Source organism: Empidonax traillii, unplaced genomic scaffold, assembly GCF_003031625.1.
Source record: "Empidonax traillii isolate 1590-97213 ecotype Southwest subspecies unplaced genomic scaffold, ASM303162v1 scaffold686:size905440, whole genome shotgun sequence".
In the NCBI taxonomy this organism is placed as follows: Eukaryota; Metazoa; Chordata; class Aves; order Passeriformes; family Tyrannidae; genus Empidonax; species Empidonax traillii.
This window is the reverse complement of record NW_020955879.1, coordinates 89,748-103,341: the sequence shown is the minus strand read 5'-3', so window position 1 is coordinate 103,341 and position 13,594 is coordinate 89,748. Positions and strand designations below refer to the sequence as shown.

Genomic DNA, 13,594 nt, shown 5'->3' with positions numbered 1-13,594 from the left:
GACAGGGACAGGGACAGGGCCAGGGCCGGGCAGGGCCAGGCGGTGCCGCCGCGCTGCCCCCGGAGCCGCCGAGCGCCATGAGCGGGGCTGGCCCCGCGTCCCCCGGCCGCGGCCCCGCGGCGGCCCCGCCGCACGGCGACAGGAGGCGGGAGGCGCCGGCCGCCGGCTCCCCCATCCAGGCCATCATAAAGGGTAAGGGGCGGGCGGGGCGGCACCGCGGCATCAGCAGCCCCGCTTCGGCCGCCTTCCTGCCCCCCCGGGGCTCCGTGGCACGCTCCGAGCCTTAAAAGCTGGAGACCTGCGAGGCCTAGGTAGCTTTCACCTCTCGGAGTTTGAAACTAGGCGTTCTTTCGGGAAACTGAGTCTGCCACCGAGGCCCTGCCACCGGCGTGTGAAGTTTCCTGGGAAGCCCCTACTTTGGTCTTGTTGGCCCCGAGTCTTGCCCTGGTCCATCTGCGCACAGGAGCGTTTGGACTGGGGAAGGGTCTAGCTTGTGTTTTATTTACTGCAATCACGTCATTCCCCAGATTTGGAATAACCTTTTTGCACCTTTTTTTGAACGGGGTGGGAATCGGGATGTTGAACAAACAGGTGGATACAGTAGCGAGGGAGAGCCACGGGGCAGGTCCAGCAGGTGGGGCAGGAAGACATCCTTTACATGGCAGTGCCGGTTTAAAGCGCTTGCTGGCACTGCATCGTATATTTCTTGAAACAATCTTTATTTGCTGTGCTCTCACACTGCCTTTTGATTTAATGGGCGTTTTCTTTCTCTGTGGCAGACGAGCCTGATTTTCGCGCGTACTTATATTGTAAATACTCTTTTTCAAGACTTAAATTTCAAGTCTTTGGCCCTGGAACACAAGAAAATGCTGACGGTTTTCCTGTGTAGGGAGCATTTTGCTTCCCTTGCTTTGCTGCAGAAAACTCCCACGTCCTAGCATGTAAATCTCTATTAAACTGCAGCGTTTAGTTCTGTTCTTTTACCACTGTGTACAATCTGATACAGAAGAAAGAGAAGAAAGAGGTTTGAAAAAAAGGGTGCTGAGGCACAGAGGAGAATTTTCAGCCTTCACAAAAGATGTCTTTGGCATCTGGAATACTGATTCGTATTTTATCTGTATCGCATTTTACCTAAATTGGTGATTTGCTGAATAGATAGGTTACTCAACAAGCACTGTTCTGGTGCTCTTTTGGGTCTGTATGTATTTTGTAGTCCTTCAAACTGAGGTGTGGTGTGCTACCATGTGTTGGGTAGCCTGGTGTAGGAGTGAGAGAAAAACTAAAATTCTGGCTTTTATTAATCTTCTAGATGTTGGGGAAATCTATTCAAGGCTCCTGGATCACAGACCAGTAATTCAGGGAGAAATACGTTACTTTGTTAAAGAATTTGAGGTAAGTGTTTGTATCTTATTGGATGCTATCATAGTCTGAGACTTTCAACAGTGTTAGCATCTCTTTAGATGTCATAATATGTGCATAAGTTTTGCCAGAAGACCTTGACATGTTTGGTTTTTTTCCCATAATAACACACTTGTAGTATACATCTGCATCTTTAGTAAACGAGGCAGTAATTTAGGCCTTTCTCTTTTAAAATTTTTGAAAGGGACATAATTTATTTTTCTGCAAAACACTGGCAGGAACTCTGATGCTAGAGAATTATGAAATCCTAACATCTTAGAGAAGTCCAGTTGGTTCAAGGAAAGTATTGTTGGCCAGTGTAGGTTTACATCTGACTGAGAAACTGCTTTAGGCATCAGCTGGATTCAACTTGCACAGTTGTAGTTTTATTTTGCTTTAATTTTTGTTACACAAAAGAAAGTAATATTACTGGAAAAGAAGAGTAACACTTTATGCAAAGTTAGAAAATCATTAAAAACTGAATGACTTTTGCCTGATTGGCTGCAAATAAGGCTTAAGTATTGAAGGTGCAAAAGTGTTTATATACAGCTTTGCTTGGAAAGTGTAATTTGGTTTCCACAAGATGGCAGCAAAAGTTTAGAAAAGTCACGTCTTATGTCAACAAAAGGCTTTTTCTGAGTAGATTTTCATTCTTACAGAATGTGGAGTTTAAAATCAAAACCAGTCCTGAAAATGCAGTTACGCCTCAAACTTCCAGCAAGCAGACCTGATTTGAATGACCTTAAGAATGTCTTCCCCCCTCATCACAGATTGTAGCTTATATTTGAAGCAGGTCTGTTTTGTCTCTACTGCTTTAGCAAAATACACACATGAAATAAACTCTCATCAGATCTGTATCGCATGGGCTTCAGAGTCATAAGAAATTATTTATTTTCTCTGCCTTCCCTAAGTAAGATACAGTAGGTAGTTTTACATGGCATTCCACGGGAAGGAAAAATTTAAACTCAATTAAAAAATTAGAACTCATATCTTTATAACTATAATTCATATATTTCTCTTTTTGCACCTGAAGTCTTGTTCTGTTTCTTAGACAAATTTAATACATTCTTAGATCTTTTACTGAAATTCAGTTGCTGGTTATTACTTTTGGGGGGGGAACAACAAAGCAAAGGAGTATTTAAATCTTTGCAACTTAAAATTTCTTCCAAAAATTACTCTTGTTTGTAACTTTGAGATATCAGCTATTTTTCGGTTGTGGTAGGACATGTGCTTATTCTTTCAATGATGAGCACCTAGTGTGTAGAGAATGTACATTTGCATTCAGAAAATCTGGAGCCTGTTTAATTAAGTGGTTTTACTTGTCTGTGCCTCTGTTGCTGAAGTTTTAAAACAAATATGTTGATTCAATTGCCCACTTCATGGAATGCAATAGTTTTTGTTTATCTGGAGTAGTCATTTAAAGGAAAGTTTTGGTGAAATTGGGAGTGGAAGTAGCACTACAACTTAAGAAAAATAGATTGTTTTTTAAATGTGAACAATAAAGCAAGATCTTGTTGTTCTTGTAATTAATCATGATCAGCGGTGATCCAGAAGAAGGGCTGCTTCTTTAGTCAGCTGTGTCATATTATTTTTTAATCTTGACTTCGTTGCTTTACTTCAGTTAAAACAATTTTACTTGGATTGTTTTAATCTCTTCCCATGCTAAGTGTGGGTCAGACATCAAGTAAGCAGAATCGCTGCTATGTTGTTTCTCAGTAACAAATGAGTTATAAAACTGCAGTGTTTTCAAGTTTTCTTGCTCTGTGTTGATTTTGATACGCTGCAAATAATCTATACAAAACAGCACATTTTTCCACACAGTGTTTTAGCCAGTTAATACTGACTTTTCTCACGAAGGCCAGAAGAGTCATTCAAAGAATTCCTGTATTTTAGTGTGAAGAATGGAACACTGCTCTCTTTTTTCCGCAAAACACTTTTTTTCATTGTGCTAAATAAGTAGACTAACTCTTTAGGAGACAATGGTATAGTCTTTAAGATGAAGTTTATCAACTGGGAAACCATCTTTAGTTTGTAAAGTGGAATTCCTTGTTAGCCACTCATTTTCGTTCCTTTTTCTGGCAGGAAAAACGTGGCCTCCGAGAACTGCGAGTACTTGAAAATTTAAAGAATACAATCTTTGAAACAAATGAACATGTTCTTCCTAAGTGTGAGCAGGCAATGCATGACAATTTGAATGAAACATTCAAGAGATGTAAGCACATTGCTTCTTATTTCTCTTATTGCATCGTTTTGAGGAGTAATTTAAATAGTTTGAATTCAAAATGTAGAAAATTTGTAGAAAAATTATCATAGGTGGATATTTATGTGCTATTTATGTGCTTTGTTCTCATTTCTGTGAAATTTTGAAAGGGAAACAACAGGGACATTTTTTGTATTGGTGCAGCCACACAGCTGTTGCTAAGGTTACATTAAAGCTTTTTGTTTATTGAAGTAAAAGCTGTTTCAGCTCAGTTGTTTGCTACTCACTTGCAAATAGCACTCCATATTGACCAAAACCATGGACAAAATTTCATTTTTCTGAAATTTCAGGATTTTTTTCAGTTTGTTGCAAACATGCTGCAGTGTGACCTTCAAGTTTCGTAATTTTCCCACAGGAGTGTGTAATACTGTCCCCTGTGATTTCAAACAAAACCTGCTGCTGTCTAACTGTGAAATTTATTATTATTATCATCATCATCTTAGTCACAAATAGTGAAATAGGAGTAATTGCATGCTAATCTTAGTTTCATCATTATAATAATATATGTTTTTATTGCTCAGATTTTAAAAGAAAATTTATAATTTATTGTACTAATTTTTCAGTATCTTTTTTCTTACTCATTCAGCAGGATGGCTTCTTAAAAAGAGATTTCAGTGTGGGTACCTAGCTTTAGCTGCAGAATTTATGTGGTTGAAACTTGCCAGTGTAGGTTGTGTTATATTTTGTATGTGGCATGTTGTATAAGCATTTAATTTTGTATAACTTACTTATACAGCATCTGGCATACACAGAATAGCAAATGGTAGATGATCCTTTGAACACGAAACAATTTCAGGAAAGTATTTGAAACTTTAAATTTAGTCATGCAAATAAGGCACACGTTCTAATACCATCTGACTGGACTGAACCTCTGATGCTGCTTCCCGACTTTCTGATGGGTCAGCTGTGCAGTACATCTTTAGTAATAGAATCACGGAATGGTTGAGGTGTGAAGGGACCTCAGGAGGTCATGTTGTTAAGCCTCCTGCCTGCTCAAGCAGCAGCAGCAGCAGCTAGAGCCAGGACTGTGTCCAGTTGCATTTTGAGTATCTCTACAGGGAGAGACTCCACAGCCTCTCTGGGCAACATGTTCCAGTGTTTGACCACCCTCACAGGAAGAAGTGTTTTCTTGTGTTAATTAGAAATCCCATGTATTTGATCTTGTGCTCACTGCTTCTTGTCCTGACAGCACTACAGAGAAGAGTCTGGCTCCCTCATCTTCATTCCATTCAGATATTTATTCACATTCTCCCCTGGGCTTTCTTTTCTCCACACAGAACAGTCCCAGCTCTCTTAGCCTTGCCTCATACAAAAGATGCTTCAGTCCTTAATCATCTTTGTGGCCGTGTACTGGACTTACTCCAGTAAATAATCTCCTTTGTTTACTGGAGAGCCTAGAAGTGGATAGACTAACTCACATGTGGCCTGTGTTATTGGCCTTAATTATGCCTTGCTACCAGAGATTATTCCTCTCCAGATGCAGAACTTGACATTTCCCTGTGTTGAACTTCATTAAAATTCCTCTCAGCCCAATTCTCCAGTTGCTCAAGGTCCCTCTGAATGGCAGCACAACCATTTCCAGTTTAAGTGTCCCCTAACCTGGTGCTCCTTCACAGTCAGTCTGCTTTGCTCTGGACTTTCCCTCTGGTGTCAGAAGCCTGGGATTCCTCAAGGCTGGTCTTTATGCTAAAGACTAAGGCAAAGAAGGCATTGAGTACGTTGGCCTTTTCCATGTTCTTTGTCACCAGCTCCCCTACCCCACTGAGCAGAAGGCCTGCATTTTCCCCAGTTTTCCTTTTGCTGCTCCATACTTACAGAATCCTTTCTTGCTGTCTTTTGTACCCCTCGCCAAATTCGACTCCCGATCAGCTTTTACTTTCCTCATGCTGTCTCTGCTCGATCAGACGGCAACTCTCCTGCATGACTTGCCCCTGCTTCCACCTCCTTTTTAAATTTGAATTCAGTCAGGAACTCCTCGGTCATCCATGAAGACCTCCTGCTGCAGGCGACATCCATGCTTGTTGGGATGGACCTTTCTTGAGCTTGGAGAAGGTGATCCTTGCTACCATCATCCCAGACCCTTGGTTTGCTTACCATTGGTTTGTCCCCAACTTCTTTACTTTTTTTTTTTTGTGAATCACTCCTTCACCTGTCATTTCCAGTTCAAAGCTGTCTCTACCAGGTTGACCAGCCTGCTGACAAGAGTACTTTTTTGCCTTGTTTAGTCAGGTGGATCCCGTCTCTTCCAAGCATCTGTTGGTGCTCAGAATGGCTCTCATGGATATAGAAACCAAAACCCTGCTGCCAACACCAACTGTGCAACCAGCTGTTAACCCCAAAAATCCACCTAGTCCCCCTCAACAAGAAGATTGAGGAGATCATTACCCGGACCCCCATGTCTTTGACCACTGTCCTCAGATCCTTGTAGTCATTCCTGGTGGTTCTCAGGTCACCCCTGCAGTACCACTGGCATCTACATGGAAGAGCACCAGGAGTAATAGTCCAAACTTACAACATCCCAAATGTGAGCCCCTGGCAAGCAGCAAACCTCCCTAGGTGACAAAACATATTGAAAGGTGGGGAGCCTCTATCCCCTGCCACAGGGAGTCTGCTACAGCTGTCATTTGCCACTCCCTTCTAATGGTCCTGAGCAGTTCAGGATCAGCCAGCAGGTGCTCCAGTTCATGATGCTCCCAGCTCCTCATCAGCTATGTGGGCAGTGAACCTGTTCTGTTACTGGAAATCCTCAGGGTGGCAGAAGCCTCCCTCCTGGTGTGAAAAGTCACCAGCTTCAAGATGATGATAAATTAGTAAGGTATTTCTCAGTGCCAGATTGTGTTAGTGAGAGAAGTGACTGCTTTGGGGAAATTAGTTTATTTAATTCTACATTAATCAAGTGTTAAATAAGTTGGGGAGAAAAAGTGCGTAGGAACACAGTTCCTAGTTCCATTGACAAGTTTTCCCAGGCTTAGTCTCATGAGAGAAGAGGCTGGCTCCAGCATAAAGATGTTCTCCATGTAGAGTGTGTGCTACATCACTTTTTACTTTAAAAATAAGAAAAAAACTGAACCAAGTGAAACATAGAGCTTGGTCACCTGTTTCTACTTACTGACTTAAGAGAGGTTTTTGATGTCTTCTGAGGTGCTGAGCAGTGCACTCTAGCTCGTTAGCCACTAGGGAATGTGGGCACAAGAGGACCTGTCTGCTTTTCACTTCTTGGTTTCTAGAACACACAAACGTTAAGCTCATTGATAAGCCTATGTACAGTTGTAAGAGTAAAGCATTTTCTGCAAGTACTGACAACTCTTGTGCAGAGTTAAGTGGCACAGTGGAATATAATCTTTGATTTGTAGTAATCTCACGTCTTTTAAATCCCTTTCAGGCAAGTTTCTTTGATTTAGAACAGCAGACTGATCTACTGCAATTTGTTGTTTCAGTGCAAGCTGCCAACGACATGATCCATAAACTCCAAGAGAAAGAGTGTGAAGTGAGAAAGGTAAAATATGGGTGGATGGATACATTTTTACAGTGTGATCTAGGTTGGAGTCTCGTGCTTCACAGCAAGTTCATCTGCCTTCAGTTTTGCTAAACTTCAGAAAGTGTTTTTCTATACCTTATATACTTGCAGTAGAACTTCTTCTGGGGTGATTTCTGCTCACTGCAAGTGGATCTAGCTAAGTCTTCCTACAATCTCCTGATGCATGGAAACTATTTTTTTTATTTCCTTCGCTTTATTTTCCCTCCTAGCTCAGACTATAACATTTGTCACATACAGGGAAAGCTTAAATATAAAAAAACCCTTATTTTCTGTGGAACAAAAAACACCTACTAACCAGAATGGAAATGTAAATCTTTCCTAGTTAGCAGAGAACATTGACCATATTATATATATTGCTTGTTGAAAAGGAAGTGTGTTTTTTACTTGTGGATGGGTTATTTAATGAAGGGCTATATTATAGGAACATGCGAATCATTGGAACCTTTTCAGTTGGCTACATTTTGCTTATTTGAAATACATGTGCTTGGAATCTAGAAGCTGGAAAATTATACAAGAAATTAGTTTCATGTTTTCCCATTACCGCTTCGTTATTGTGTTCCTGGGCTATCTCTTAACCTGCAAAATGCTATTTATAATAATTTAGTTCAGAAAAACTGAAGACTTTTCTGTGGCCATCAAGCGAAACAGGCCGTTCATTGATGTATGTAAGCTGATAATTGTGTTTTTCTTTCCTTTTTGCAATCGATGAAGATGGGCAGTCCAGTTGCAATTGAATACTGGCACTGTGCAAACAGCACACTGCTGAACCCTGACAGAGTTTGCTTGTGTCTATCGCTAGTGTAGATACTGGTAGAGAGGTTTAAGAGGAAATTCTTACAGTTCTGCTACTGTTTGTTTGAAGTTAAACTTTAATAAAAAATTTATAACTTATAAAATGAACACTCAGTAAGAATGGTGACTATTCTTTTCTTAAAGTATTAGCTGTATGTTTCCACTCTTTGGGTTTTTAATATAAAGTGGAGGAATAGTAATAGCTATTCAGGATTTGTAGCATTTCTTTAAGCCAATATACTTTTTGGCTTGAAACTTTCAAATGTGAGTAGTAACATTCTTTTAAAATTATAGATAAAAGTTGTCATTGTAGTACAACCATGTGAGGAGAAATATTTTTTCCTTACTTTTCTGAAATCGTGTGTTCTAAAAAAATAATGGGATTTTGGTAGAATGTAGTCTCAAGTTATTAGTGTTAGCAGCCCTCAGTGAAATTAATTCAATTTCTGCTGAATAGAATGAATTTTAAGATTATTTAATTTACTAATTATCTTTTTCTTGCAGTTCTTTTCAGCTACTGGCCAAGTAACAAAACTGAAATTATGTTGCCCGTACCACACTCTTAATTAGGGTGTAAAGTAATATGTGATTGTGTCACTGAAAGAAGGCATACTATCAAATTCTACATGGTTTTGTTTTCTAGAAAACAAACCTTTTCCAAATCTATAAATTTAGAAGTTATGAATGGGCAGTATAAAACACACTCAGTATTGCCTCTACAGATCACTAATTATGCCAGTTTTGGAAACTTTTTTTGCTCTTTGAAAGTGATTTTTGACTTAACCAATACAAATCCATGCAAAGTTGTCTGTACCTCTTGAAAACCTTTGTATTTTAAATATTTTTCATGACTGCCTAGGGCATATATAACAAGAGAGATTTGGACCTCTGTGCTTTTTAGCTTTTTTTTTTTTTTTCGTAGTGTCTTGATTTCATTAGTTTTTCCTCCTGTGTGTTATGGTCAGTTGAATAAAGCATAAAGTTAATAGTGCTGGATGTGAGGAGGATGTGGTAGGAGTGGAGAGCAGTAGTGTGTGGTAGGAGTATGGTAAGAAAGCACAATATATATAGCAAGAACAGGTGGGTAATTGCAGAGCTGCAGCGAGGAAGTCATCTTTTTGTGCTGAGAAACTGAATTTTCTGTGGCTGTAGCGCTAGGTGTCAGTGAAAGTAGTTGTGTGTCCTGCATTGGAGCCTGGGTTCTCAAGAGACTCTTAGTGACACTCTGCTAAGAAAAAGGCTGTACCACGGTAGCAGCTGTCACAAGAGAGCAGAGAAGGCTTGGATGAGGGAAGCCTTTTAGTACCTTAGCTTTAGGGATAGTGTCTGTGGCAGCTTGGGTCTTGCCTTGGGATGTGGGCAAAGGAGGAACCTGTCTTTAGTCGGATTTCTCTCTCATTGCTCTGTCGTGCTTAACAAGACTAAGTGCCCATTGAAGATTATCCCACGGCAATAACATTCATAAGTCTCTCCTGTGTGAATTCTTTAACTTCTAAACCAGCAGGTTTACAGTGCAGCATGTTCTTCAATTGAAAGATGTGTGTCCTAAGGCACTCATCTGTTAAGCATCATACTTTATTATATTTGCTTGTTTGCACAGCTGTTTGTCTGGTACAAAGAGGAATATTGGTTTCAAGATTGTGACTGTCTCACACACACAAACATATCCACTTGGCAGCCATAAGTATTAATGATCTGGAGATGCTGCTGGCCACAGCTGGGTTTGAAGTTGTTTCCTAGGAAGGAGAGCTGCAGTGCCCAGTGAGCTTCTGGCCTGGAGTTTTCCACATTGTTACTGGGGTGGGAGAGTGAAAAAAGTATTCAAGTCCTTGATGTCTTTTACTTGGTATTTCTTATCATTCTTACTCGCTTGTGCCAGCATATCTTAATTTTATTTCTCATGTTCTAGAAATGTCTCAGGCTGTTCATTTTATATCCTTGGGTAGAAATGGTACAGTGGAAAACGAAGGTAGAAAGTAACAACATTAGTTGTTCCTTGCAAACTATTCATGTTGTGAGGAGCATGAGAGTTAGTCTAGATGAAGTGTAGTTTGGGTCGGCTAGATGAAGTGTAGTTTTGGGTCGGTGCTGTGTAATCCTGTCAAAAAGTGTGTGAAACACCGGCATTTCAAAGCGCACCAGTCAAAGTGGTGTGTTTTGTTAGTAGCTGTTACTGCAACTGCTGCAAACAAAATGGACCTTGGTATGATCTTGTTGAAGTGTATAAAATGCTGCCCTGCAGAAATTGTGTATTTATATGTGTGACCTTGAAGAGCAACAGAGAAGGTGTTTAAGAATACATAAATGGATTTTCAGTGCCTTCCATTGACAAAAATGCCAGACATCGATTAAAGCTGTATGATAGTGTTTATTCCTACACAGAAGTAGTAGTAAACTACTATCTGTCATGGCTGATAGACCAAAAAGGAGAGGGGGGTAAAAGAAAAAAAGGTTTAATCCTTTCTTTTGCTGGAAGATGGAGCAAATGGAAGAACACCTGCCTTGATTTATTTTGGCTTCTGCACCTATAATATAAGGAGGCCAGACTGTTAATACTGCATGCAAGCAATCCACTCAAGTTCATTGCATTATGACATGTGAATTGAATGTATATATGATTTCTCTTTCTGGATATCTACACATTTTTTAATTTTTTTTTTTTTTCAAGATAAGAGGGTGAAAGGAATCAGACTTACCAGAAGCCAAGCAGTAGGAAAGTATGAGGAAAGAAATAACTTATTTATAAAGGAAGACATTAATCACAGTGAGAGCTAGCTGGCTAAAACAGAACCACTAGCTGCCAGTTTCAAAACATTTAGTATCTGTGTTGTTATATTTTACAGAAATATAGCACAGAAAAGCTATCATTGCTAATGCTGTCATGATAATAGTATTGCAGACATTTTACTACTTGTTTTCATTGACTATACAAAAATAGATGTTTTCTTTTTAGTGTCACCTTTCCATATGTTTTCTTGCTAGTTTCCAGTTTCTCTGATACTTTAAAATTACGTAGCCCCCATTAAACCACTTGTTTTAAATATGGAAATGACTGTTAAAAGTTCGCATTTCCTCCTCTCAGCTTCAGGCAGACAAGGTGATGGCTCGGGAAGAGAAGTGCATCGCCCACTGGGAGGAATTCATGAAAGAACAGCAGAACAAACGTGCAGAGGTGGATGAAGAGCACAGAAAAGCTATGGAGCGCCTCAAAGAGCAGTATTCTGAGATGGAGAAGGAACTGGCCAAATATGTTTCCTTTTAAGACCTTTTTTAATAATGATGGATTTGTGCCATTACTTAGTTTATTCTGACTTAAACTGAGGTTCTTTTGGAAAGCTGAAACAGATAAGGTATGGGAAGAAAAGGTTTGCATACTTTCAACTTAAGTGCCTATCTCTACTTGTTTGGTCCAGGGCAGATGGAATGCCAGTATTTCTTTGTTGGAAGGTGGAACTGAAATTTGTGTGACTACATCAGCTCAGGGAGTTGCAAACTGGAATTCTCTCCCATCAGCAGAGTATCGTATCATTTAGGAAAGCAGAGATTAATGCAGAGACTAATGTAATATTAACAATCCCAGTGTGCAGCCACACCCCTTTCCCTAAAAGTAGGTTAGTAGGTTCCAGCCATAGTTGAGAATTCACTGGGAAAACTATATATCCTGCTTGTAGGTTTCAAGAAAATAAACTTGTCTTATGGAATATTTTACTTTTAGCAGTAAAAGATCTCAACAGAGTTTTAAATCCAATTGTAATTCAAACTTTTGGGTTGTACGTTCAGTATTATGAAATAGAGTTGTGATTGGAAAGGGTTTTGCTACCATAAAAATGGCTAAATAAGCTTGGACAGCAATTTCTTTTTTTTTTTTTCTCCGTGTAATTGTCTCAGGCCTCTCTTTTTAAGCTTTACTGTTCTAAGCAAAGCCAAAAGAAGCTCAGAAGTAATCATGAGAAGCATATCGATCCTTGTATTAGCTTTGGAGCTAGTACAGTATTTACCTTAAATATTTATCATGCTTTTGGTTTACTTAGGATAAGCTTGTCAGAACTTTATAAAGCAATTGAGGTAAGATTTTTGTTTCTTTATCAGCATAACAAATGGACAGATTACTGGTAAAACGCCTGTAGTACTGATCTGCTTTCTTACTCTTACCGGGGATGTAAAACTCCTGTATTGCTTTCTTTTATTCAAAACTTGCAGTTTACAGCAATGTAACTGAAGAAGTTAACTTAATCAGTTCATTAACCAAGGAAAATGAGACTTAGTACCTTAATGAAATTTGCTGCAAGCTAACCGTTAGTACAGGAAATATCTTTCCATAATTTAGCTGGTGTCCTATGTAGAATGGAAACAGGCAAAAATAAACAGAATTTATGCTTTACCTGTATTGCAGCAGTAATATACCAACAATGGTTGCTTGTATAAGCTTATGGCTTGGTGTCAAGGCTCCGTTCCTGGCAGCATGTTGATAGTGTGATTAAAGTTAGTAGAGGAGATGGAATAAGTATTTGAGATTTCTTTCAATAACACTGAATTCCTGCCAAGCTGCTCTGCCTGCTACTGTAGACCCAACAGCTTCATCAATCATCAGCATGTATCTGGACTGAAAAGAGGACTTGCCAACAGTGGGGCATGCTGGAATGTTGTTAATTCTCTGTTGTGGATGGAAAAAACATAGATGTCTCAAAGGTATCCCACACATGAAAAATAGGAAAGCCTCTTTTAGAACAACTCCTATCTGAATAGAAGGTGACTTCTGTAGTATTTCTCAGTTTATGAAGAATGTTGTAACTAAGCTCAGACTTTTCATTTAAAAAGAAAAAGTTAGTTCTTGCGTGTCTTTAGAATCGGGTGTGGAATAATTTCATTTGGAGCACAGATTGGAAGTGGCTTCTCTCTTACCAGATTATTTGATGTGTATGTGCTCAAAACCCAAATATCTTTGTAAAAAATGCATTTAACTGCATACTGAATTCATTTTTATTTTTGCACTGATAATTTTTATTGAGATATAGATATCAAATTAACTGTGCACTGGATTTTAGTATTTCATCAATTTGAGGGCTCTTAAGCAGTGATGCAAGTGTTACAAGTTGGATATTCACTAGAAAATAAAGTGGTATTCCCAAAACCTTCTCAGTTGTGTGGTCCTGATTTTTTGGAAAGCCTCTAAGTGCTATCACTGAAGATGTGTTCTTCTTTTAGAATGTTTTATGCTGAGGGATTTTTTTATGCTGAAGATCATTTGAAAGCACTTTTCTTCAGTCTATGTCTCCCCCTTGGCCCACTGTTATTCATTGTGGGGACTACAGTAAAAGCTATCTGTTTCTGAAATATTTCATAACTCTTTTTTTTTAAGATATGCTGTAGGTTTTAAGGTGCCTGGGTGTGCTTAATCATCTTTGAAGCAACTTGCCAACAGTAACAGGAAAACCTGTTTTTTCTGTCCAAGTGCTTAAAGAAATCCCAACCCATACCTGATGTGTCTAATACTATGTCCAAACAGAACATATCTGATTGATAAAAAAGGATTCCTATCTTCTGCAGTTTTTTTATCAAGGCGGGATTATGGTCTGTCTGGACACAATAGTTGTCCACAATGCAAC

At 39.3% G+C, this 13,594-nt stretch overlaps 1 protein-coding gene across 1 annotated transcript; it reads left to right on the top strand.

Moving 5' to 3' along the window:
• The first annotated feature begins 62 nt into the window (after positions 1-62).
• Positions 63-12,661, top strand: BLOC1S5 (biogenesis of lysosomal organelles complex 1 subunit 5). The gene is made up of 5 exons (XM_027899722.1): positions 63-192; positions 1,310-1,392; positions 3,481-3,610; positions 7,096-7,154; positions 11,071-12,661. Exons 1-5 carry the CDS (start codon positions 78-80, stop codon positions 11,248-11,250), a joined length of 567 nt encoding a protein of 188 aa, XP_027755523.1. The 5' UTR covers positions 63-77; the 3' UTR covers positions 11,251-12,661.
• Positions 12,662-13,594: the final 933 nt, after the last annotated feature.